Source organism: Pongo pygmaeus, chromosome X (genome assembly GCF_028885625.2).
Source record: "Pongo pygmaeus isolate AG05252 chromosome X, NHGRI_mPonPyg2-v2.0_pri, whole genome shotgun sequence".
In the NCBI taxonomy this organism is placed as follows: domain Eukaryota; kingdom Metazoa; phylum Chordata; class Mammalia; order Primates; family Hominidae; genus Pongo; species Pongo pygmaeus.
Genome location: NC_072396.2, coordinates 31,973,443 through 31,997,118, shown reverse-complemented (window position 1 = coordinate 31,997,118; position 23,676 = coordinate 31,973,443). Strand labels below are relative to the sequence as shown.

General features: G+C 37.6%; 1 protein-coding gene across 5 annotated transcripts in view; it reads left to right on the top strand.

The window, feature by feature from the left end:
- The window catches only part of DMD (dystrophin), a 2,105,574-nt gene that overhangs the window by 1,855,851 nt on the left and 226,047 nt on the right, over nucleotides 1-23,676 (top strand). For all 5 annotated transcript variants that reach the window (XM_054470954.2, XM_063660502.1, XM_054470953.2 and 2 more), the window contains one exon: nucleotides 16,651-16,729. In XM_054470954.2, coding sequence (XP_054326929.1) covers nucleotides 16,651-16,729 — 79 coding nt within the window. The remainder of the gene's footprint in view (nucleotides 1-16,650; nucleotides 16,730-23,676) is intronic.

Genomic DNA, 23,676 nt, shown 5'->3' with positions numbered 1-23,676 from the left:
ATGCTAGATAGGGGTGCACCAAAATTTTCAAAAAGCCTCGAAACTAGTGTATATTGATAACCTTGTGGCAACTAATATCTAGTATTCTTTTTTTTTTGAAATGGAGTCTCGCTCTGTCGCCCAGGCTGGAGTGCAGTGGTGCGATCTCGGCTCACTGCAACCTCCACCTCCCGGGTTCAAGTGATTCTCCTGCCTCAGCCTCCTGAGTAGCTGGGATTACAGGTGCCCGCCACCATGCCTGGCTAATTTTTTGTATTTTTAGTACAGACAGGGTTTCACCATTAGCCAGGATGGCCTCGATCTCCTAATTTTGTGATCTGCCCGCCTCGGCCTCCCAAAGTGCTGGGATTACATGCGTGAGCCACCGTACCTAGCCTGGTATTCTATGTCTATTATTTCTTCATAATGAGATTGGGGGAAATCTTTGGAGAATTAATGCAGCAGTTGGTAAAATCATTCTATAATAATGGATATCATTCTGCTCTATCCCACATTTTTATGAAGTATCTTTAAATTTAAAAAGGCAATGTGCTTTGTGGTTCTTGAGCAACTTAGATACCTTGCTCTGAATAGTTATTGTGATGAGTTAATTTGTAACAACTTTTAGGATCAATGCTAATTTTCTTAAATGTTTCTGTAGTTTCCCCTTTATTATAAAGTATATTAGGCTTTACTCTTGGCTGTAAGTGACAGACAACTCAACTCAGATTAGTTAAAAAACAAAAGGGTGTTGGTGGCAGTGGTGGCTTTCAGACTATTGCTGCAGGCCCACCTGCCATCCTCTTAACACCCTCAACATACCCTGCAGAAAAGAGAGAGCTACTCTGACCCGAGAGCTTAAAGACTGTATGGGCTTGATTCTGTATGGCCCAAATTGGGTCACATGCCCACCTAGGCTAAGGGAACGGAATCGTGGAATTGATTGATTGATTATTGTTGCAGGTTGAGTCCTCCAAGAAGCAGATGCCAGGGGAGATTTATTGCGGAATAACACCTGTGAAGAAATAGGGGTGGAGGCAGAATTGAACAAGGGAAGCCATCAGATTACAATGCAGATCTTCTAGACTCTTGTGTCAGCCCAACAAGGAGTGCCAGAGCAAAGACTGCCAATTAGAGGAATCCTGAATTGGGCAGATCTGACAATAGTCTGTATATAACTGGGGACTGTTAACTTCTCCTTCCTCAACCAGTTAGAGACATAGAATAGGACTCTCTTATCTCAAATATCAATATCTGTGTATATGAAGTAGAGGGTGAAAGTTTACTATATACTAGTGGTTCTCAACCAAGAGCAAGTCTGTCCCCCAGGGGATATGGCAATTTCTGGAGACATTTTTGGTTGTTGCAACTGGTGAGGAGGTGCTACTGGCATCTAGTGGGTAGAAGTTGGGGATGCTGCTAGGCATTCTCTATAATGCATGGGCTAGATAGCACAACAAAAAATTGCCCAGGCCAAAATGTCAATAATGCTGAAGTTGAGAAACCTTGTTCTATAAAGATACACGTCTTGGCCGGGCGCGGTGGCTCACGCCTGTAATCCCAGTACTTTGGGAGGCCGAGGCAGGCGGATCATGAGATCAGGAGATCAAGACCATCCTGGGCAACATGGTGAAACTGGTCTCTACTGAAAATACAAAAATTAACCGGGCGTGGTGGCGCATGCCTGTAGTCCCAGCTACTGGGGAGGCCGAGGCAGGAGAATCACTTGAACCCGGGAAGCGGAAGTTGCAGTGAGCCGAGATCACGCCACTGCACTCCAGCCTAGTGACAGAGCAAGACTCTGTGTCAAAAAAAAATGATCCGTGTCCTATGTGCACATGTGCACTGAAAGAGGCCACAAAAACCTTTTGTTGTTGATACATTCTTGATACTTTTTGTTCTTATATGTAGTTATGAATACTTGAGATTCCATCCAATTTATTTAACTTTTGACCAGAAAGGGTAGATTGAATTGGTGAAACATCTGTATCCTGAATATTTAAAAGATTCTGTTTTTTAAGACAAATGTTAACTTGAATTAATATAAATATTCTTAGTAGTTAAAGTCCTTAAAGACATTAGTTTGGTGAAAAGATAAGAATCATCTGTGTTTAGCATATGCATTGCCTTATGAAGATGGTAAGTCAAAAGTATGAGTTTATTTCTGATATTTAAATATCCCTGGGGTATAGATTTGTTTACTCTGGAAGTTTACTCTGTTGTTTTATTTCTTCATTATATATTCCAAAGTTGAATGTTAGGGCCAGGTTAGATTGAAAAACAGGTTAAGTATTCCTTAGCCAAAATGCTTGGGACCAGAAGTGTTTTGGATTTTTTATTTTTGTGGATTTTGGAATATTTGTATATTCCTCATGAGATATCTTGGGATGGGACCCAAGCCTATACATGAAATTCATTTATATTTCATATATACCTTATACACATACCCTGAAGGAAATTTTATACAATATTTTAAATACTTTTGTGTGTGAAACACAAAAGTTTTGACTGTGACCTGTCACATGAAGTCAGGTGTGAAATTTTCCACTTGTGACATCATGTCAGTACTCAAAAAGTTTCAAAATTTGGAGCATTTCAGATTTTGAGCTTTTGGGTCAGAAATGCTTAACCTTTATTAAAAGCTCAAAATTAGATTTTAATCAGTGAAAAATTACTGCAATGTGCCAACATATGCGAGAACATATTTTTTTCTGAGACATCTACTAAAAAAATAACACAACAAAAGCAAACTTTTAGCACTATACGTTTTGAGCCATTTAATAGATGCTTTAGCCTTCAGGGAATTTAGCTCCAGAACTGCTGCCAGGAAAGAAAACACACTGGTTAATGCCTGAAGGGATAAAAAGATCAGCTAACCAAAAAAAAAAATAATAATAATAAATAAATAAATAAAATAAGTTTTCTTAAAAATGTGAAATGTGTGTTCAATCCTAGATCAAGGACTAGATGTTCAAAGTTCTATGTATGAGGTTTAATATTACTTTGGAAAAGTCTAGAAAAAGTTTGATATCAGTGCACTGAAATCATTTTCAAGTAGGAACAGTAGCGATACTAGCCCTTTACTCATGCAAAATTCAGTTTTTATCTAAACAACACAAAATCATTCAGTGCTTTTATATTTAATCATCTATATTCACCTAACCATAAAAAATCAATTTCGATACAGTAAGGAAAAGGCAAGAAAACGAATCATTCTAATCACTGTATTTTGAAAGTTCTTTGCAAACAACCATGAAATGGTTAAAAGATAGGAGGATGGAGACCAGCCTGGCCAACAGGGTGAAACCCCATCTCTTCTAAAAAATACAAAAATTAGCCGGGTGGGTTGGCGCATGCCTGTAATCCTGGGTGCTTGGGAGGCTGAGGCAGGAGAATTGCTTGAACCTGGGAGGCAGGGGTTGCAATGAGCTGAGATCATGCCACTGCACTCCAGACTGGGCAACAGAGCAGGACGTCTCAAAAAAAAAAAAAAAAAAAAATGGTGAGAGAATGATGACTTGTTGCTTACTAAAATAAAGGAAAAATTGACACTATAAGTGATACTGTTTGAAATCTCAGGAATCTCTGAATCATTAAGATTATATCACCAATGGCATGCAAAATATCTGTTCAAAAAATACTCCTTATGGACATGAGATGCTAAGCTGCTGATATTCTGAGTCTGACCTAGGCCAATGATGTTCTGTGTCACCTCTTTTCTGATGCCTCCCAGGTTGCTCCTGGCCTCACTGCTGTCTCACTTCCAAAAATACATATTGCCCTTATTGGTCATAACACAGAGACTATCAGTTAAAAAGTCTCTAATTCGTCTCAGATGCAGTCATCTCCCAGCAAGACACAAGGTTCTTGAGAATAGAAATTTCTCATGTCCCATCTTTGCCATCCACCATACAATGAACATACAGTACGGTGTACATAGCAGCCCTTGAAAATGCTTGTGGAACCATTGATTCTTGAACCCAACTGTCATACTTTCCAGATTTAAGTCCTGGTAAATGATTAAAATCATATGGGTTATCCTCAACAAACCAGCTCAAGTATTTATTATAAAAAAGAGAAGCTAGATATGGAACTTCCCCTAAAGATGTGTCTGTCAAACTCACCCCATTGCATTCTGCTCTGACACCATGTTTTTTGTTTGTGTTATTTTTTTTAAGAGACAGGGTCTCACTATGTTGCCCAGGCTGGTCTTGAACTCCTGGGTTCAAGTGATCCTCCCACTTCAGCCTCCCAGGTCACTGTGAGGGATTACAGGCTTGCACCACCACTCCCAGCCCCACCTTTTAATACAAATAAGTAACAGTTACCATTTACTCAGTGCTCACCTTATAACAGATGCTGTTAAATGCTTTACACCCCTTGGCTCATTTTTAGTTAAATATATTGTTTTTGCCCCAGCTATGGTAGGGATCTTGCTAACAATGAGAATGAATGATAAGAGGGGCTTTAAGGAGAATTCACTGCCACACCTTTCATAATTTTCCCATCATTCCTCCAGTCTTTGTTCAACCGTCCATGATTTACTGATTTGCTATTAAATCAAACTATGCTGCGACAAACCAGTGGTTCCTTCTGATTTTTATCCATCTCCTCCTCACCTAGGGCGAGAGTCTGTGGCTTCCTTGACTCTACTGTCTGATATTGTTACATTTAACACAGAACGTCTTGCCATTACCATCTCCTGTTTTCCTTTCTGGCAGCTTATCCTCTCTTCGTTTTCTCCATGCTTTCATTCATCCTAAAACACCATTCTGACAATGACATTTAGGTTGGCACATAAGTAATTGTGGTTTTACTATTACTTTCAATGGCAAAAACTGCGATCACATTTGCACCAACCTAATATTTTTCTTACTTAAAAAATTAATGTAGAATATGGAAATACTTGCCACCAGGGAGTGGGGAACAAAATGGCTAGAGAGACATGGTGAAAGAGAGGCTTGATTTTTAAATAACTTTTTTTGTTTTTCTTGAATTTTATTATCATGTGAATGCATTTGAAAGAAATAAAATTTTAAAATAATTATTAAAAAAAAATATTTGAATGCCTTCCCATGAACAACTAAGTGAAGTTCTCTATTCTTAAACCTGACAGTCAAGTACAGCTCTGGTTTGACTCCAAGCTACATTTCTAGCCTTATATTATTCAACTCTTTTTCTGTTTATCCTTCATTTCCGGGCCTTTACTAGTGCCAAAAAAAAAAAAAAAAAAAAAAATTGCTCATTCTACTCTTGTCACCCAGAGTGTTTCTTCTGTTTTTACCCATCAAAAGCTTACCCAATTGTGAAGGCCCAGTTTCAAAGCAACCTCCTTCATTAATTTCATCCAGATACTCTGTAACCCCCATAGCTGTTTAAGCTTGTTCTAGCAATTTGCGGTTATCAGAAAAATGAGTACATACCGAGTGCCAGAAAGTGGTCTCTCCAACTGTGCACGTTACAACATCTCATTCTGTAAAATGGTCACTATGGTGTACTTTCCTCATTGTGGTGTTCATTCTTTCAAGCAGTTAGGTGCCTACTATGAGACAGGCGCTGACCTGGGTCCTGGGGATACAGTAATGAATAAAATAGACTGAGTCCTGCCCTCATCAAATTTACCTTCTGATAAGAAAGACATAAATGAAATATACCTATAATGCTCTTGAAATAGCACTTGGGATATAGTAAATGCTCTATAAATGTTTGCTATTATTACTGTCATTGTTGGTAGTGTTGTTATGTGGTATTTCTATTAACACATAAGGAAACTAAGGTTCACAGGCTATTAGATAAGATGCTGGTTAAATAGCTAGTAAGGGACTCCAACTCAGGTCTTCCTGACTCATAAAATTCGTGGCCTTTCCACTACACTGATGGATGTACACCAGGCTGTACATCAGAACTATCCGTGGAGACGTAAAGAAAGTAAAGATTCTCAAGCCTCAGCCTCAAAGTAACTAAATCAGAAATTATTTAGATGAGCTAAGAATCTGTATTTTTTTAAAAAGTTCTCAAATAGTTGTGATACACTGTCAAATTGGGGAATGACTGCACTATATTAAAATCTTTCCCATAATACTTTATTATGCTTATTTGTAAATATCAAATCTACAAATTCACTAAAGACCATCCCCTTGTTTTCTTATTTATTTTTATTTTTTCTGCTTCCTCTCCTAGCAAAGTGCCTTATAAACACTCAGTAAGTATTTGAGTAATTAATGGCTTAATTATTTAAAGTTGCACTTAAAATGCAAATACTCACAGCTGTGGTACTAGAAGCCTGTTATGAACAATCATTGATCTTCCTAGGGTTATTTACTAATCAGCTAAGGACCAGCAGTTGGGAAGGAAAGCCTAAATATTTGGGAACAGAACTGAGAAGGCCCTCAAACCAAATGTTAGCCACATTATTGAACAGCCTAGGGCCCCACCTTAACTTTACCTACACGTCGTTGACAATTTCAGGTAAAATGCAGAAAATATACGCTAACAATCAAGAGATTCCTCCCTCACACCATTGTAGTTTGATTTCTTTTAAGCTGACACATGTCTCTCTTTCGGAAAATATGGGAACAACCTGTTTTAAAGAAAGAAAAAGAATCCTTTATTCTTGTCACACCACAAACATGGAGTTCACTGCTGTACGTTAAGATTATAAAGCAAAATCCCAAAAACGCAGTGACTGATTATTCACAGTAGACATATGAAGTCAAGAAGCTTATTTTTTCTCTCTTTGCTAAGGCACAAAGCCTGGGGCTATATGCATTTTTATTACACTGTACTGTGTTGATTTCACTTGAGGATTAGAAAGAGAGTTGAGGCACAGTGCACGTATCCTGATGGATTTTAGGATTTCTTGCTTTCGTGAAAGAAAGAATCTCATAAAGTACCTCAGATTATTGCTCAGGGAAGTGTACCTACTTCCATGATCACCTGGAAATTCAATCTTTTGTTTCTCCTATAAAAGATCACATTGTACTTTGGATGTTTTCCCTGTAGTTTTCTGCACTATGTAAAGCCACATTTGGAAAAACAAAATAGTTTTAGTTTAGATTTGAAGTGAAAATATCTAAAATAGTTCAGGAAAGTCTCATGAGCATTTGGGGAGCTTACAAACAGCCTTGGGGGTGGGGTGAGGGGAATGAGGGAAGAGGGAGGCAGGGGGAGAGAAGAGGAGGGCTAGGTCAGAAAAGTGCAAATAAGACAGAGGGAGAGAGACCTTAGAGACTGTGAGTCCGTGGCAGAGTTTTAATTCTGGTTCTGACAAATCTACACAGAGAAACAATGGAAGCACATTGCTCCATCCCCTGTCCTTTATTAAGAAGCGTGAAGTATACTTATTTATAGAACTTGCAGCTTATCTTATGATACGCAAAGAAGAGAGAAGACAGAATGTTGTAGGATTTGGAAGTACAGTAGATGAGATCTTCCGGTTTATTGATTTGTAAAGAACGGCTTCATATTGGTTTGTCAGTTCTGCGTCAGTGAGAGAAAAGAAAGGCGCTTTTCAGTCAGTTGCCGGAGGAGGAGAGCCGGGAAGTGGAAACCGGGTCTTCTGGCAGACAAGCTTCCTTGAGTGGTGGTCAAATTGACTGTGAAGGGAGTCAAGGTCGGGAAGCTTTGGAAATGCTGCAAGGATGGTATGGGATTTAAGGAGTGTTGATTTCCTTGGTTAAGGATTGTTGCATACTTCAGCAAATTCCCCCTTCCGGCCTTTATTAAAGAAGTGTTTAGTAGAACAAACTGAAAATCTACAAGTATATTGTTACCCAAAATATAAAAGTTTCTGCCACTGAGACGAAAATGTTTGATTTCCAGTGCTTTATCTTTTTGCATTTATCTACCTGTTTCAGTCATTTGTTAATATGAATTTCCTAATATATGCCGTCTTTTTTTTTTTTTTTTTCAGACAACACCAGTTCTATGGTATCTCATTGATGATTATTTCAAATTGCCACTTTTGTTCCTTGGAAATACTCCTGTGTTCAAATACCAGGAGGCGTAATTATGTAATTACCATGTGAATATTATGCTACTTATGGGCCAAAATGCCCCTAGAAAGGAATGCTCCAATGGCCTCAGAAAATTTCTGTGAGAATGATATCTTCCAAATGTGTTATAAAGCAAGCTCAAGAATAAATAGCTAAAGCTGGAATGTAAATGATTTAATGTAATGATGTTGTAAGGTGAGAGCCACTTGACTTTAGTTCCTGTTGCAAATCATGAGATACATTAGGAAAACTTTTAAAAGGGAACCTATTTTTTAAGATAAAATCTGTATCAAGTTACATCACCTTCCAGGCAAAGTAATTCAACTTTCCTCTTTTCTCTTTGAGACCAAAAAAAAAAAAAAAAAAGGCAGAAGAAATGTTTCCAATGATCTCTTCTCTTCCTGTCACAATTTTCATAAGTCTGTAGATGTAATTAAAACTAAAGATTTTGACAAATGAAGCAGGATAGGAGGTTGATTGCTGCTTTTCTAAATTAAAATTAATGATACCCTTAAGGTACTTGGGTCTATGAAGTCAATTTAATGTTGATATAACCTGACTCCATTATCACAGAATGAGGCAGTTGCATAAGCATGAAAACCAATAAACAAACATCCAAAGTGCATTTTAGAAATCGGTGAGGTGAAAGATTAAAGGCTTAACAATGGATAAAGGGCTTGCTGTTTTGTTCTCTCTTGCCTTCCAGTTTGATGGAAGAGTTCATCAGAATTAGAGGAAGAATGTTCTTGGAGAAGTGTTGGGCTGGCACTAGGCTAGGAGTCCTATTCATATCCTGCCTTGCTTGTCTTGCAAGCATGCACAGCCCCTTCATTTGAGGCACTGTTTGCCTCAGCAGAGTCTGTGTACTCTTCTGGTAGGTTGTATAGAACATAATAAAGGGGGAGGGCTGGAGGAGAAAGGAAAGAAAAAGGAGGGAATAAAAAAAGGAGTCAGATTAAGAAAGAAGTCAGCACAGAAATATAAAATGGAAGGAAAAAAAGCTATGATGCAGGAACCTTAAAAGGTAGATTAAGGATGGTCTCAGATGGCACGGCATTAGTATCAATGCCATAAGTCACACAAAATCAATTAATAATTATGCTCCTACTCAGGGTGAGTGCCGTGTTAGCACTAGTTGTTTCCCGTGATCTGTCCCGAAGTCAAACGCAAGAAACACTGTTTAACTCCTAAGTGCCCTAATATCAAGAAAACACAGAAATAAACTCAAAGGAAAGACAATTCAGTCAATCTTTGCATTCAACAAGCCCAGGTTGTTTTGCCGCAGAGCTATACCTATCACAAACCTTCATTCCAGAAGATGGCCGGTAGAGGTGGCTCATGCCTGTAATCCCAGCACTCTGGGAGGCCCAGGAGAGTTTGAAATCAAGACCAGAACTTATCTCAGACTTTTTTTTTTTTTCAGTTACAACTCAAAAGAATCAGAATTAGAATAATAATGGATTTTAACTGAAAGGGATTACCATTAGTGAAAAGGATTTTAACTGAAACTGTAATCAGTCTCAGGAGAGTTTCCAGGATAATGTTTGGGCATGTATTTATGAGTGTTACTTGTGAGGATTTGGGAGTAAGAATGAACGAGGAAGTTCCTCCCCCAGCACAGACACATGCACACAGAAACTGTACAAACTGAAAAACTTCAGGACAAAAACTCATGAATAGACTGCAGAGTCATTTGTGTGCATATGTGTGGTTTATTTACTAGCATCACGGCACAAGAAGAGTTTTTGTCTTTCGCTTTTGTTTTTGTTTTAATAGGCTCATTTGTGTAAGTGTCACGTCTGTTTCTTGCATTTCCATGGATATTTATCAAGGGTCTAGACAAACTGAGAACCAGAAAATCAAAACATACGTTCCTAGTTACATATTTTCTTTAGACTGGAGTAAACATGATTTATGTCTGTAGTATCAGTAAGATGTAGCTTGGACACTAGGAAGAAACCACATTGCCTAGCAATGTATTCCTACATGGGGAGGTAATGCTTGTCTCTCCTAAACTTCTAGTGAAGATAAAACTTCAAAGTAGAGTAATTAACAGAAAGGTCAAAAGACAAAGTGGAAGCCGTTGAGAATCTAAAACAAAGTTAAAGAACCAACATTTACATTTAGATAAATTTATTTGAAATCATTTCTAAGAGCCATGATGTTGTTATCGGTCCTTTTTCTTTCTTTCTTTTATTCTTTTGGCTTATTTAAAAGCAATGTTGAAGAAAAAATGAAATAAAGCTTATCTTTCACAATACACAGAGGAATGGACGGAGCTTTGGGAAACAGTCACAGCTTGGAATTAAGAGTGTGTGTCATATCATAATTTAGTTGGATGATTTGGTGCTCATTCATTATACCTAGAATTACACTTTCAAGTCTACCGTATTCATACTTATCTCAGTGCCTAACAAATAAGAGGAACTCAAAAAGCCTTTCATTCATTCATCCATTCAGTATTTCTTGATCATCTTCTATGTACTAGGCATTGTGATAAATTCTTAACAAGACAGATAAGATCTCTGTCTTTGTGGACAATAAACTTACATTCTAGTAAATATCTTTTGAATTGATGTAGTGATATTTCTTACTGAAGCTAAGAAAGGAAGGTCTCTGCAAACAGTATACTGTCTACAGAACTCATCTGAAATGAGAAGGCCAAGGAGAATAATATATAGCCCTCATAACTCTCAAATCTTAAATATGATTATTTAAAAACTAGAGTAAAACAAATGTGGAGGAGATTTGGACTTCAGGGTTGTTTTATAAATTGCCGTTTTACATTTTTAAATCTAGTATTATAGGCAAAATTGAATCTAAATGGTTTTCTTTTTTTACTTTCATCATCAAAAATGGAAGAAAGGAAGAAAAGGAGGAAGGAAGAAAAGGAAAGGAAGAAGGGAGGGAGGGAAGTTTTTCAAAAGCTTGTGTCAGGGATCTTGAAAAAGAAATGATTCATTCAAAATATAGTTGTTATAGTAAAGATCCATGAATAAACAGTACATTAATTCATTCAACTAATATTAATTTAGCACCTATTATATGCCAGGTACTGTGCTACTCACTGAGGATTTAGCAGGGAAAGATGTGTCCCTGTCCTCATGGAACATATAAAAAAGGACCTTTTTTCCTGACATGCTTTTACTGAAGAATTGCTGCAACCTAGATTATGAGTTCTCATGGACCAGATGGCAGTTTTCTGCCCATCTGGGATAGTTCTGAAGAATAGACCCTCGTGTATCAATCAAGGTTTTTTCCAGTTCTAAGCTTTCGTGATCTATGATCTAATAGTTGAAACAGGATGTATGCTTCCAAAAAGATGTTATATTTGTATTACTTTTATAAAAGGAAACAGAGACATGCCCTATCAATTCGGAAGAGATTGGGTTCCTCCTGGCTGTTTAAATCATTCTATTTAAACTCCTTTATCTCTTCTTTCTTGGCTCACCTTCCAAAGCTCACTCTTACCCCTTTTAGTCTCACTTCCCTTTCTTTCTTTAATTGCTGAGACAAATTATTCATCTCTAACTGGCTATACATGACATCCCCAGTTAAATGTTTCACTGTTAGGACAAATTCATTATATTCCAAATGAATTCATACATACATATGCTATTTCTTCCTTTTCTGATTTTCATATTGCCATCAGCAATATCTTCATTCCCCCAGTCTTCCTTACTCAAAATCCAAGAGTTTATTTGCTTCTTCAGATATTAATCTCCAACATCAAATTGGATAGTTCTTCCTCCTTTCAAAATACCTTCTAATATGTACCTTCTTTTACATTCAATACAATACAGCCTTAATTCTAATGCATATCAACCCAAGTCTAATAAGTTACAACAGCCTCTTTCTGATCTCAGTCTCAGGTGCCCTTTCGAATCTGTTTTACACCATACTGATCTTCCCAAACCCTAACTTTCCTCTGAAATAGTGAGTCATGTCACAGAAATTTTCAGTGGTTCTCTTTGCCTGCAGGGTAAATCTTGAGCCTCAGAGTCCGGGACGCCTTGCTTTGCATCATCTGCTTTCAACATGACTAACTAATTGTGTCTCACTGTCGTCCTCAACACCACTGTTCTGCAGCCCCAAGCCTTTCTTCAGCTTGTCACTACTTCTTACCTCCAAACCTTTACACTTGCAGAGATCAGGGACTATAGCATTTGTTTTTTGCCTATCTCTTTCAATATTAACAAATACTTTTAAAGTGAATAAACCACCAAGGAAAGAACTGATTGTGCCAGAACATAAGACACAGGTATATAATTTCTGGCTTTTGCTTCCTGTTTTGTATATACTACGGTATATTGATTTAAAATACAGCCAGTTAGAAAGATCTAATGCATGGAGGCTCTCGTTTAATAGATTATCAAATTTCATTTCCTTGCATAATTGCTCACAGAATAAAGTGCTTTGTTCCTAAGTCCCAAGCTAAAGCTTTGGAGGACTTTGGTTGCTTTCAAGTTTTTCTCCTTCATAAATTTATTTCTTTATTTAGCCAGTTGTACATTCAATCCACACAATACCTTTCTCCAATGATAATTTGCGGAAAGAAGTATTCTATGCTTAATTCTTCTCACTGTCATGCCTTCTCTTAAGTTTGAGTTATGAAGATGGAAATTCACTTTGATCTCATTTTAAAATCTTGACAATATTGAATGTACACTGGAAACTACCACTGGAGCCCTCCTTGTATAAGAAGGCAAAATTCTTCAGAGATTGGGAGTCTAGAATGAACTTTGATGCTGCATCGGCTCGGTCCCTATGAAACTAACATTCTTACTAGAGAAAGTGGCCTATGGCACAGTCATATTTCTTTACCATCTACATCTTCCCCTTGGGATTTCTTTCTCAGTATGTGAAAACATTTCTGATCAGTGTCCACTCCCATATGGCATCTTCATCTTCTCCTCTCTACCCCGCAACACTCACATTTATCTCTAGATTGATTTATTCATGAAATGACCCATTCTAAATTTAGAAATGATGACGTATGCCAAACATTTATTTGCATGCGTTTTCCCACAACCTTTCTCTATAATCTTATGGTATCGCATTCTTCGAGACCAGGAATTGACCTTGCATTGGGCCATAAAATAGGTTGAACAACTGAAGTTTCATAGACAGGCACGCTAGAATTGGTCTGCATTTAATAAACTGATTGAAAATAAAGAAATTAAAAAGCCAATTACTTATTAAATATTTATAAAATACTTTTTTTCAACTTTAATCTTCAGGATAGCAGTTAAGAGCAAGACCCAGACTGAATGAGTTTGAATCCTAGCTCTGCCAATTTACTAACTACTGAAGCTTAGGCAAGTTTTTTTTTTTTTTTTTTTTTTTAACCTCTCATGCCTCGGTTTTTATGTCAATGAAGTGGGGGGGAATAATATTAACACCTATTGCAGAGTTACTGTGAAGATGAAATAACATAATTCATATTGTCATGTACATATTGCTTAATAAATATTAGCCATTTTTGTATTGTATGTGGTGCCCTGCACATTGTAGTCTATTGCTCTCCTTTTTTCCTTTTTTTTTTTTTTTTTTTTTTTTTGAGATGGAGTCTTGTTCTGTCACCCAGGCTGGAGTGCAGTGACACGATCTCGGCGCACTGCAACCTCCACCTCTCAGATTCAAGTGATTCTCCTGCCTCAGCTTCCTGAGTAGCTGGGATTACAGATGCCCACCACCACACCAAGCTAATTTTTGTATTTTTAGTAGAGACTGTGTTTCATCATGTTGGCCAGACTGGTCTCGAACTCCTGACCTCAAGTAATCCACCTGCCTCGGCCTCCCAAAGTGCTGGGATTACAGGTGTGAGTCACCATGCCTGGCCTATTCCTCTCCTTTTATTAACCATAATAGCAGCAAGAACAGTAGCTGGTAACATTTATTGAGCAATTACCACGTGACAGAGACTAGGCTAAATGCTTTACATGTATCATCTTATTTAATTCCCACAAAACCGTATAAGTTATATTATTGTCCACATTTTACTGATAAGGAAAGTTAAGAATAATTTACCCAGGGACATTGATTAGTCAAGGTTCTCCAGAGAAATAGAAGCAACAATATACATATGTATGTATGTATGTATATGTGTGTGTGTGTATATATATATATGTATGTACATGTGTGTGTGAATATATAAAATTAAGTATTATCTCATGCAGTTGGAGACTAAGAAGTCCCATGACCTGCTATCTGCAAGCTAGAGAGCCAGGAAAATTGGTAGTGTAATTTCAGTCTCAGTCTGAAGGCCCGAGAACCAGGGGAGTTGATGATGTAAATCCCAGTGAAAGGGCAGGAGAAGACTGACATCCCAGCTCAAGCAGGCCTGCAGGGAAAAAAGGAACGTGCCTTTTTGTTCTGTTTAGGACCTCAACTGATAGGATGATGCCCACCCACATTGGGGAGGGCAATCTACTGAATCCACTGAACCAAATGCTAATCTTGTCTGCAAAACACCCTCACAGACACACCCGGAAGTAGTGGTTTACCTGGGCACCCCATAGTCCAGTCAACTTGACACATAGAGTTAACCATTACAGACCTGCAGTCAGTGCACTCAGTGTCAGTAGGCATTCTTGTTTGTTCCGCATCTCTTCTCTTCTTTTCTCTTCTCTTCTCTTCTCTTTCTCTCTCTCTCTCTCTCTCTCACACACACACACACACACACACACACATACACACGTACCACATTTACTCATTTACTCATTTATCCATTTGTTTGGTCAACTAGTCATTAAACAAATATTTGCTACCATTTACTATGCGCAGGGTTCTGTGCCTCCTGCAGAAAGGGTTGGAGACATTCAAAGAGAAAGGTAAACAAAAAATGGTCCCTGCTATCAAGAAGTTTACAATCTATTGCAAGACACACTCATGTCCATATAACTAAAATGAATTATATGATAGAAGTTGCTTCAGGTATAAACCATATACTGTTAGAATGCTGAGGAAACCATTAATTCTAACCTGGGAGATGAGGAAGTAAACATATAAACACTAACAGCATTGATCTGGGAGAGAAGTGGGGTAAGAGCATTGCCGAGAGAAGGAGCAGCATGGAGAAGCCACACACAAGAGTTATATTGGATGGAATAGTGCAGGACAGGCAGGTAGTTTTGGTGGGCTTAGCAGGTAGAGTTTGGGAGTGCAGGCTCATAAGGTTGGGAAGGTAGGTTTGATATGTCCCTCATGCTTTTGTGTATATAAAGTAAATCCTGCATTGCAGGGGAACCCCACTTGGTTATCCACGTATTTGGGCCAAGCAAAAATGGGCAAGTCTAGGGAGAGAGTGAAAAAACGAGATTGTTCTGGATATACACTAGGCACTTAATTCATATTGGAAGGCCAGAGTTGGTTTGAGACCAGACTACCTGAGCCACTTTTCTGATGAGATTAACATCGATTTTTACCTCTTGGGAATTCCGCACACCACAGGAACTACCCCCTGAGTTCTGATTGCTCTGTGCAAGCTCTGATCAACCCTTAGTTTAGCATGGACTGTTCACAACTAAATCAAAATCCAGAGTTAGAGAGCTAGGATGCCTGGAGCCACCACTTATATTGGATTGGCAAAATGCCAAATAAGTAAGTATAGCATGTCACCCATAAAATTACTCCTTTTTTCCCCACCAAGAATAGAACTCACTAAGTTGACAGCACACTGTGTCAATATATTATAGAAAAACCTAACAGGAAGAAAAGAATGGCAGTTTTCACTGCATGCCCCCTAAAGGTATATTTCTCAATAATTTCCAAGTCCACTGAAAACTGAAATCTGAAAATTAGTTTTATCTTACTGCCTACCCTATTTTATCCCAAATTTAAGCCTTGCCTGTACTTCTTTGATACTTAATTATTATTTTTTTTTTTTTTTGAGATGGAGTTTCACTCTGTCACCCAGGCTGGAGTACAGTGGCGCAATCTCTGCTCACTGCAGCCTCCCTCCTGCCTCAGCCTCCCAAGGAGCTGGGACTACAGGCGTGCGCCACCACGCCTGACTAATTTTTGTATTTCTAGTAGAGACGGGGTTTCACCATGTTGGCCAGGCTGGCCTCGAACTTCTGACCTCAAGTGATCCAGCCACCTCGGCCTCCCAAAGTGCTGGGATTACAGGCATGAGTCACTGTGCCCAGCCCATAATTAAATATTAATCAACCATTGGTTAATTAATAATTATCAATAATTAAATATCACTCAATGATTTATTATCTATTAATCAATATTCCTTCTTTAAAAACTCGTCAAAAACAATAGTCTAAGACTTAAAGACAAGACATGTCATTTCTGAGATTCTGTAGTCACCTATACCAAATGTCACCCTCCCTAATGTTTTTGTGAAAGTAAAGATTTGTATTTTTTTTATGGTACTAATTGAAGCAGTAGTTCATTTGTGGCTGCCAATGAGTTGACTGTAAAAAAAAAAAAAATCCCATTTTAACATTGTCGAGAGAGGAAATCCTTTGTGTTTGGCCTTGGATTGATAAAAACGAGTCTGGAATACTATATACGGTAAGTGAATGTTAAAACTAGGGTTGTGAAATGTTGCTTTAGTGTTCTCAGCCTCGGAGACTCAAAGTATCTTATCAGAAAGGATACATTGTTTTAATTGTTCCTCATTATATAGAATGAGAGAACATCATTTCTCTCCTTTTGCTCCCAGGTGGCCGTCGAGGACCGAGTCAGGCAGCTGCATGAAGCCCACAGGGACTTTGGTCCAGCGTCTCAGCACTTTCTTTCCAGTAAGTCATTTTCAGCTTTTATCACTTAACTTTATTGCATCTTGATTAATAAGAATTAACAGCTGAAAAAACAAAAGAATTAAGAGTTGAATTATAATAATCTCTTATCAGATGCAGTAGAAGCATAAACCATCCTGAAATATAACTTGGTTGATAAGTTTAGAAGGTTAGGAAGAGGAAGGCCAATTGGATCATTTTATCCAGTCTTCAGCTAATGCATAATTGTTTCCTGCAATATATTCTCAAATGTTAACTTTATTAATATTTTTGAGTCTTTTTGAAAAATATGGAACACTTTGCTCAGGAGCCATGCTACTATTCTCTGTATCATTATTCCAATCTTAGTATATGGGCTGCTGAAGCAAACACATACTTTTGAGTTTTTAATTTCTGCCTATCAGTTCGGTTCATAAAGCTAATAATTATGATATCATGTAATTATAATATGATCATTCAATATATGTTACTGTGACTCTATAATTCTTTATCTCTAAATAATTCATTAAATACTCCCTGCCTTATGAAATGAGTGACAATTCTCAAAAGAAGGCATACAAATGGCCAACAGGTATATGAAAAAATGCGCAACATCACTAATCACCAGGGAAATGCAAATCAGGACTACATCCTATATCATCTTACCCCAATTAGAATGGCTATTATTCAAAAGACAAAAAAATAACAGATTCTGGTGAGAATGTGAGGAAAGGGAACTCTTTTACAGTGTTGATGAAAATGTAACAATAAATTAGTAACAGTACGAAGATTTCTCAAAAAACTATAAATAGAACTACCTTACCATCTGGCAATCCCACTACTGGTTATCTATCCCAAAGCTAAGAAATCAGTATCTCAAAAGGGTACCTGCACTTGCATGCTTATCACAGCACTGTTTACAACAGCAAAGATGTGAAATCAACCTAAGTGTATATCAACAGATGAATGGATAAAGAATATGTGGTATCTATACACAATGAAACACTACAAGAATGAAACCATGTCATTCACAGCAACATGGATGGAACTGGAGGTCGTTATGTTAAGTGAAATAACCCTGGCACAGAAAGACAAAAATCGCATGTTCTTACTCTCGTGGGAGCTTAAAAAATTGATAATAAACATAGAATCGAATGATGCATACTAGTGGCTGGGAAAGGTGTGTGGGTAGAGGGGGAGGTAAAGAGAGGTTGGTTAATGGGTACAAGCATCCAGTTAGATAGAAGGAATACATTATATCATTTGACAGCAGAATAGAGTGACTATAGTTAACAACAATGTGTTGTATATTTCAAAGTACCAAGAGGAAAGGGCTTGAATTGTTCCCAATACATAGAAATGACAAATACTCAAAGTGATGGATGCCTCAAATACCCTGACTTGATCATTACGCATTCTATGCCAGTAAAATATCACAGTACCTCATAAATATGTAAAATATTATGTATCAATAATAAATAAATAAATACTATGCCTCCAAGTTGAAACCTCAGCCTATGGGCATTTCCTTTCCCTAACTATTTGTGCAGTGGCGTGATCTTGGCTCACCACAACCTCCGCCTCCCGAGTTCAAACGATTCTCCTGCCTCAGCCTCCCGAGTAGCTGGGACTACAAGTGTGCATCACCAGGCCCGGATAATTTTTGTATTTTTTAGTAGAGACAAGGCTTCACCACATTTGTCAGGCTGGTCTCGAGCTCCTGACCTCAAGTGATCCACTCGCCTTGGCCTCCCAAAGTGCTGGGATTACATTCCTGAGCCTTGTATTGTCCTTTTGTCCTTGACCTCTAGTCATTCTTTTTATTTGCTGGTTTTACCATTTTATTAATTATGTTTTTATAATTAATACTAAGAGAAATAACCTTGGTTAACTGAAAGTTTAAGTATTAGAAAATCCTATTTATACAATATTGCATATTAAATTGGCAAGCACCTGTTTTCCTCTGATTAATGTTAATGTATACCACTTTTTATTTGATTATAAAAGTATATGTGTTGAGTTTTTTGGCATTTAAAAAGCCATACTTTACCACATGGAGTTAACATCTGTTAGCATTCTGATGTATTTCCTTGTGGTCATATATGAGTATATATGAGGGTTTATCCATCATTTTAACGCAATTACTTTGTGCCTAGCAATGTTACGGATTTTAACTAGTTTAATCCTTATAGCAATCCCTTAAGGTAGGCACCATTATTATACCCATTTCAATGATGAAGAAACTGAGGCACACATTCATACAGCTAGTAGATGAGGGAGCCAGGATTCAAACTCAAGAAGTTGGCTCCAGAGTCTGTGTTTTTAAGCATCGCACTACAATTTTACTTAATTTATATATTTTATAGAGAGGAAGTAATTCTATATGATCTCCATTCTTCTGCCATATTCTTTCATTGCCATTTTCTGATCATTCCCTTTCTTTTCCATTCTCCATGGGTTAATAAAAAGATCCACGCTCACAAATACTTTAAAGTATTTGAGTAGATGCTGTCATGTGTGTCTTCAGTTGGCTGTTGTCTTTTTGAACAAAATTTCCTGGAAGGTGTTGGTCCTGTGTTTTTGTCATACATTGATAATAGATTAAGAAGAAGTATCTTATTTTCTGGACTGGCTCTAACTTTATTATCCGCATGTGGTCAAGTTATTTGGACACAGTTTCACAATGCTTTGGAGTTGCCAAGAAAAAGGGATAAGTTAAAGCAGTTTATCTAAATGAGTGGGATCGTGGCTTTTAGGAATGGCTCTAGAAAAATGATAAAGGCTGCAGATTTTGTCTTCTGCATCTTTCCAAATCTCTGGTCTACTTAACTTGCCTTGGTGACAGCCATTCTATTCGATTTAATTGAGATTAAATGTGATAACATACTCCTAAGCGACTCATAAACCATAAATAAAAAATAGTACTATTATGAATATTAATTACTCCTCAGACACCAGGTATATTCATTCATATTTTCTTCTCCCTGACTCCCCCTCTGAATTCCCATGTCTTACCCATTAAAACCTATTTTCAGAAAATGATATACTCATTTAACCCAGGTGATAGGTAAAGTTTAATGTGTACTTCTCCTGGGTTATTTGCATTTTATTAGTGTGAAAATCCGTAAGCCTGAGGTGGTAGAACATTGGCCATAAGCTCTGAGCTGTGAGGAAGGAACTTTGAGGGGCCAAGGGGAGCATTCTCACACCTTTCAAACCATATCACATCAGTGCCCACTTCCAGAAAGGTCAGGCCTGTTAGACACAGGCATTCATAAAGAGACTGATCTACCTGCCTGAATGGAGCCAGCCCCGGAAGTCATCAATCTCTTGGATGCCCATGTGGAATATCAATATATGCTTAAAAGCTTTGCTTGCAGGTATAAAGAAAATACCAACTTGGTTTAAGGGATATTTAAGAAATAAGACGGTGAGACTAAGGATGGATTGTTTCTTTACATTGTACTTTTTAAAATTACAAAGATACTCTATATACATCAAGAAAAATTTGGAAAGCCCACAGTACAAACAAGAAAAGAAAAAGTATCCATAATCCTATGACTCAGAGATAATCACTATCAGAAATTTGGTTTATATACTTTCTGTATTTCTCTTGTGGTTGTGTGTGTGTGTGTGTGTGTGTGTGTGTGTGTGTATATATCAAGGTTCTATCTTTTTTAAAATTTTTTAATTTCTTTGTTTTTTGAGACAGAGTGCAATCTCAGTTCACTGCAACCTCCCCCCTCCTGGGTTCTAGCGATTCTCATGACTCAGCCTCCCGAGTAGGTGGGATTACAGGAATACGCCACCACGCTCGGCTAATTTTTTGTATTTTTAGTAGAGACGGGGTTTCACTATGTTGGCCAGGCTGGTCTCGAACTTGTGGCCTCAAGTAATCCACCCACTGAGGCCTCCCAAAGTGTTGAGATTACAGGCATGAGCCACCACACCTGGCCTCTCTCTTTTCTTTTAAACCATGCACAGATAAATACATGCTACAGTTTTATGACCTGCTTTTTTCCCTTAAAACTATCTTTACAATATTTTCATGTGTTTAAATATTATTCTACAGAGTAATTTTTCTAATGACTGGCTAATACTCTCTTCTGTGGCTGTACCAAATTTACCAACACAATTCTAAATAGCTCAATATTAAGATTATTTCACAATCTTTGTTATATCGAGCATTATGGCTAATATCCCTTTTATACCTTTACAAATATCTCAGATTCTTTCTACAGGATAAATGCCTAAAGGTGGAATTGTCGTGTTAAAGAATGTTTACATTCGTAAGCCTTTTCAAGTATATTGCCAAACTTACCTCTAGAAAACTGCACCAGAAACTGGGTGTGCCATCCAAACCATATTTGAGCTAGGCATGGTGTGGCTCATGCCTATAATCCCAATTCTTTGGGAAACTGAGGCAGGAGGATCACTTGAGCCCAGGAGGTCAAGGCTGCAGTGATCTACAATCACGCCCCTGCACTCCAATCTGCGTGACAGAGCAAGACCCTGACCCTAAATTTAAAAAAAAAAAAAAAAAAGCACCATATTTGAAGCAGGACATCTCTGAAGTCACGTATTTGCTACTATAAAAGCAACTTCCCCCCACCAATGAATAAAAATATGGTTTAAATATTCCTCTAAGGTCATATTAAATGAATTTGAATTGATACATTTTTTTTTAGACAGGCCTGAGTTGAAACATGTTTAGTAATGTGCTTTCAGGTTACTATAAATAATAATAGGGTGACTCCTAACGCTTAGAAATTACAAAGAAAAGAAAAATAAGGAGGAACTACTAATTGCACCTTCCAACATAAACATGCTTACTGTCTCTGTTTATCTTATTCTCTCTCTCTCTCTGTCTCGCACATGTGTGCACTCTCTCTCACTCTGACACACACACACACACACACACACACACACTCCCCTTTGGAAATTATTTGGAAATTACATTACCAGCTGTCTGTTGTTTATCAGAAGACAGAGGCAGCCTTTTACTTAAAAAAAAGAATTCGCTGTTTCTTCCTGGTGGCCCAATCTCTACATGTTAAAGAAATTGTTTCTTTTATCTTAGATCTAAGAGAAAATGAGAAGAGAAGAGCGTTGTGAAATATGACCCTTCTCCATTGATAGACACTAACTTGTCCTTACTTCTAGTTTTAATACACTGCTACTCCTAATTGACTTCTACAACTTAAACCAAGAAAAAGGAGAAATTCTAATAGTGTGACTTTAACTATGTATATAATTTACAATAAAATTATCATTTAAATTATTAAAATTATATATTAATATATAATTATATATGTATAATTGGTAGGTATATTGTCAGTCTCTTCATATGTCTGTGATTAAGAAAGTACTAAAGTATTCATTGGTTGGCATAGTAGTCTGAATATTGTCCTTTTCTTTTGAAGAGTTTAAAGATTTGCTGGGGGTGGTGGCTCACACATGTAATCCCATCACTTTGGGAGGCTGAGGTGGGCAGATCACTTGAGGTCAGGAGTTCAAGACCAGCCTGGCCAACATGGTGAAACCCCGTCTGTACTAAAAATACAAAAATTAGCTGGGCGTGGTGGCTCTCGCCTGTAATCCCAGATGCTCGGGAGGCTGAGGCAGGAGAATCGCTTGAACCCTGGAGGTGGAGGTTGCAGTGAGTTGAGATCATGCCACTGCAGTCCAGCCTGGGTGATAGAGAGAGAGACTCTGTCTCAAAAAAGAGAGTTTAAAGATTTTTCCTGACCATTATCTCAATTCTCTGGTCTTTTGTTCTAAATTCTACTTTTCTCACCAAGAAAGATCACTATATATTTGGGTAAAGGGAGAAATCCTTCTATAACAGTAAAAAGAATCCATGGTTTTCTTAATATTTTACAAGTTCCAGAGTTCCCTTAAAAGAATCTTTTCCAAGCCAGGTTCTTTAAAACATTAATGTTATATTAGGTTTTGATAACTGTCCCTTGAAAAAAATAGTACTGATTAATAAGATTGGAAGAACACTAGATTTCAAAGATAAGCAAGTTTATTTCTTGTTAGAATTCTTGGAATTTTTATTATACACTGAGACTCTAAGAGGATAAGGAGTCTATAGTTCTCCAGTTTTAGGTGACTGTGGAAGCCTTTTTCAGGCACACCATTTAATTTCACACTAAACTTTATGCCATGGATCACAGTGAATCTTTGCCTTAATGTGGTATTTGCCAAAGGCTTTAATGACAAAAAATTTCTGCTAAAGGTTGTAAAAACGTGATCCAATTAAAAAGAAGATGAGTATTTATGAGGCAAAAGGGTCAACTCCCTCTCTTTACTGAAGTTCCCAGCCCCACTCCCACCCAGGAGCCCTCTTGTGCTGTGGAATTTCCGAACTGGAGATAAGCTTAGAAAGTATCTATGCAAGTAGTTTCCAAACTCTGAGGTGTGGCTCATTAGTAAATCCTAAAATGAGTTTAATGACTTACAACCAACAATTTTTTACTGGAATGGAATGGAATGGAACAGGTTAGAAAATATCAGAGCGCATTACCTGAGCAAGGTTAAGTGTTGTTTTGACGGTGGTTAATTTGTTAGATGTGTGTGTGCATGCATGTGTGTGTATGTGTGTGTGTCTGTGTGTGTGTGCGCACGCATGCTAGATCACAATGTAAAACGTTTTTCTTCTGTGGGTTGCAGTCGAAATAGTTTGAGAAACACTGAATCATTCCAGCCCTTTCCTTATTTTACAGATAATAAAATAGGTGCAGAATGATCAAATGACATAACCAAGGTCACAAAGATAGTTATAATACTAGGACTGGAACCCAGTTTCTGGACTTCCAAGCTACACATCACACTGCCTTACCCATTAAGAAGAAATGCCCAGGCCAATAACTCTCTAGTCCATCTGCTATTGCCAACGATTATTCTCTCGTATATTCTTCTTCGTTTGGCCATCCTAAGTTGATTTACGTAACCTAAATTCTTCTCTC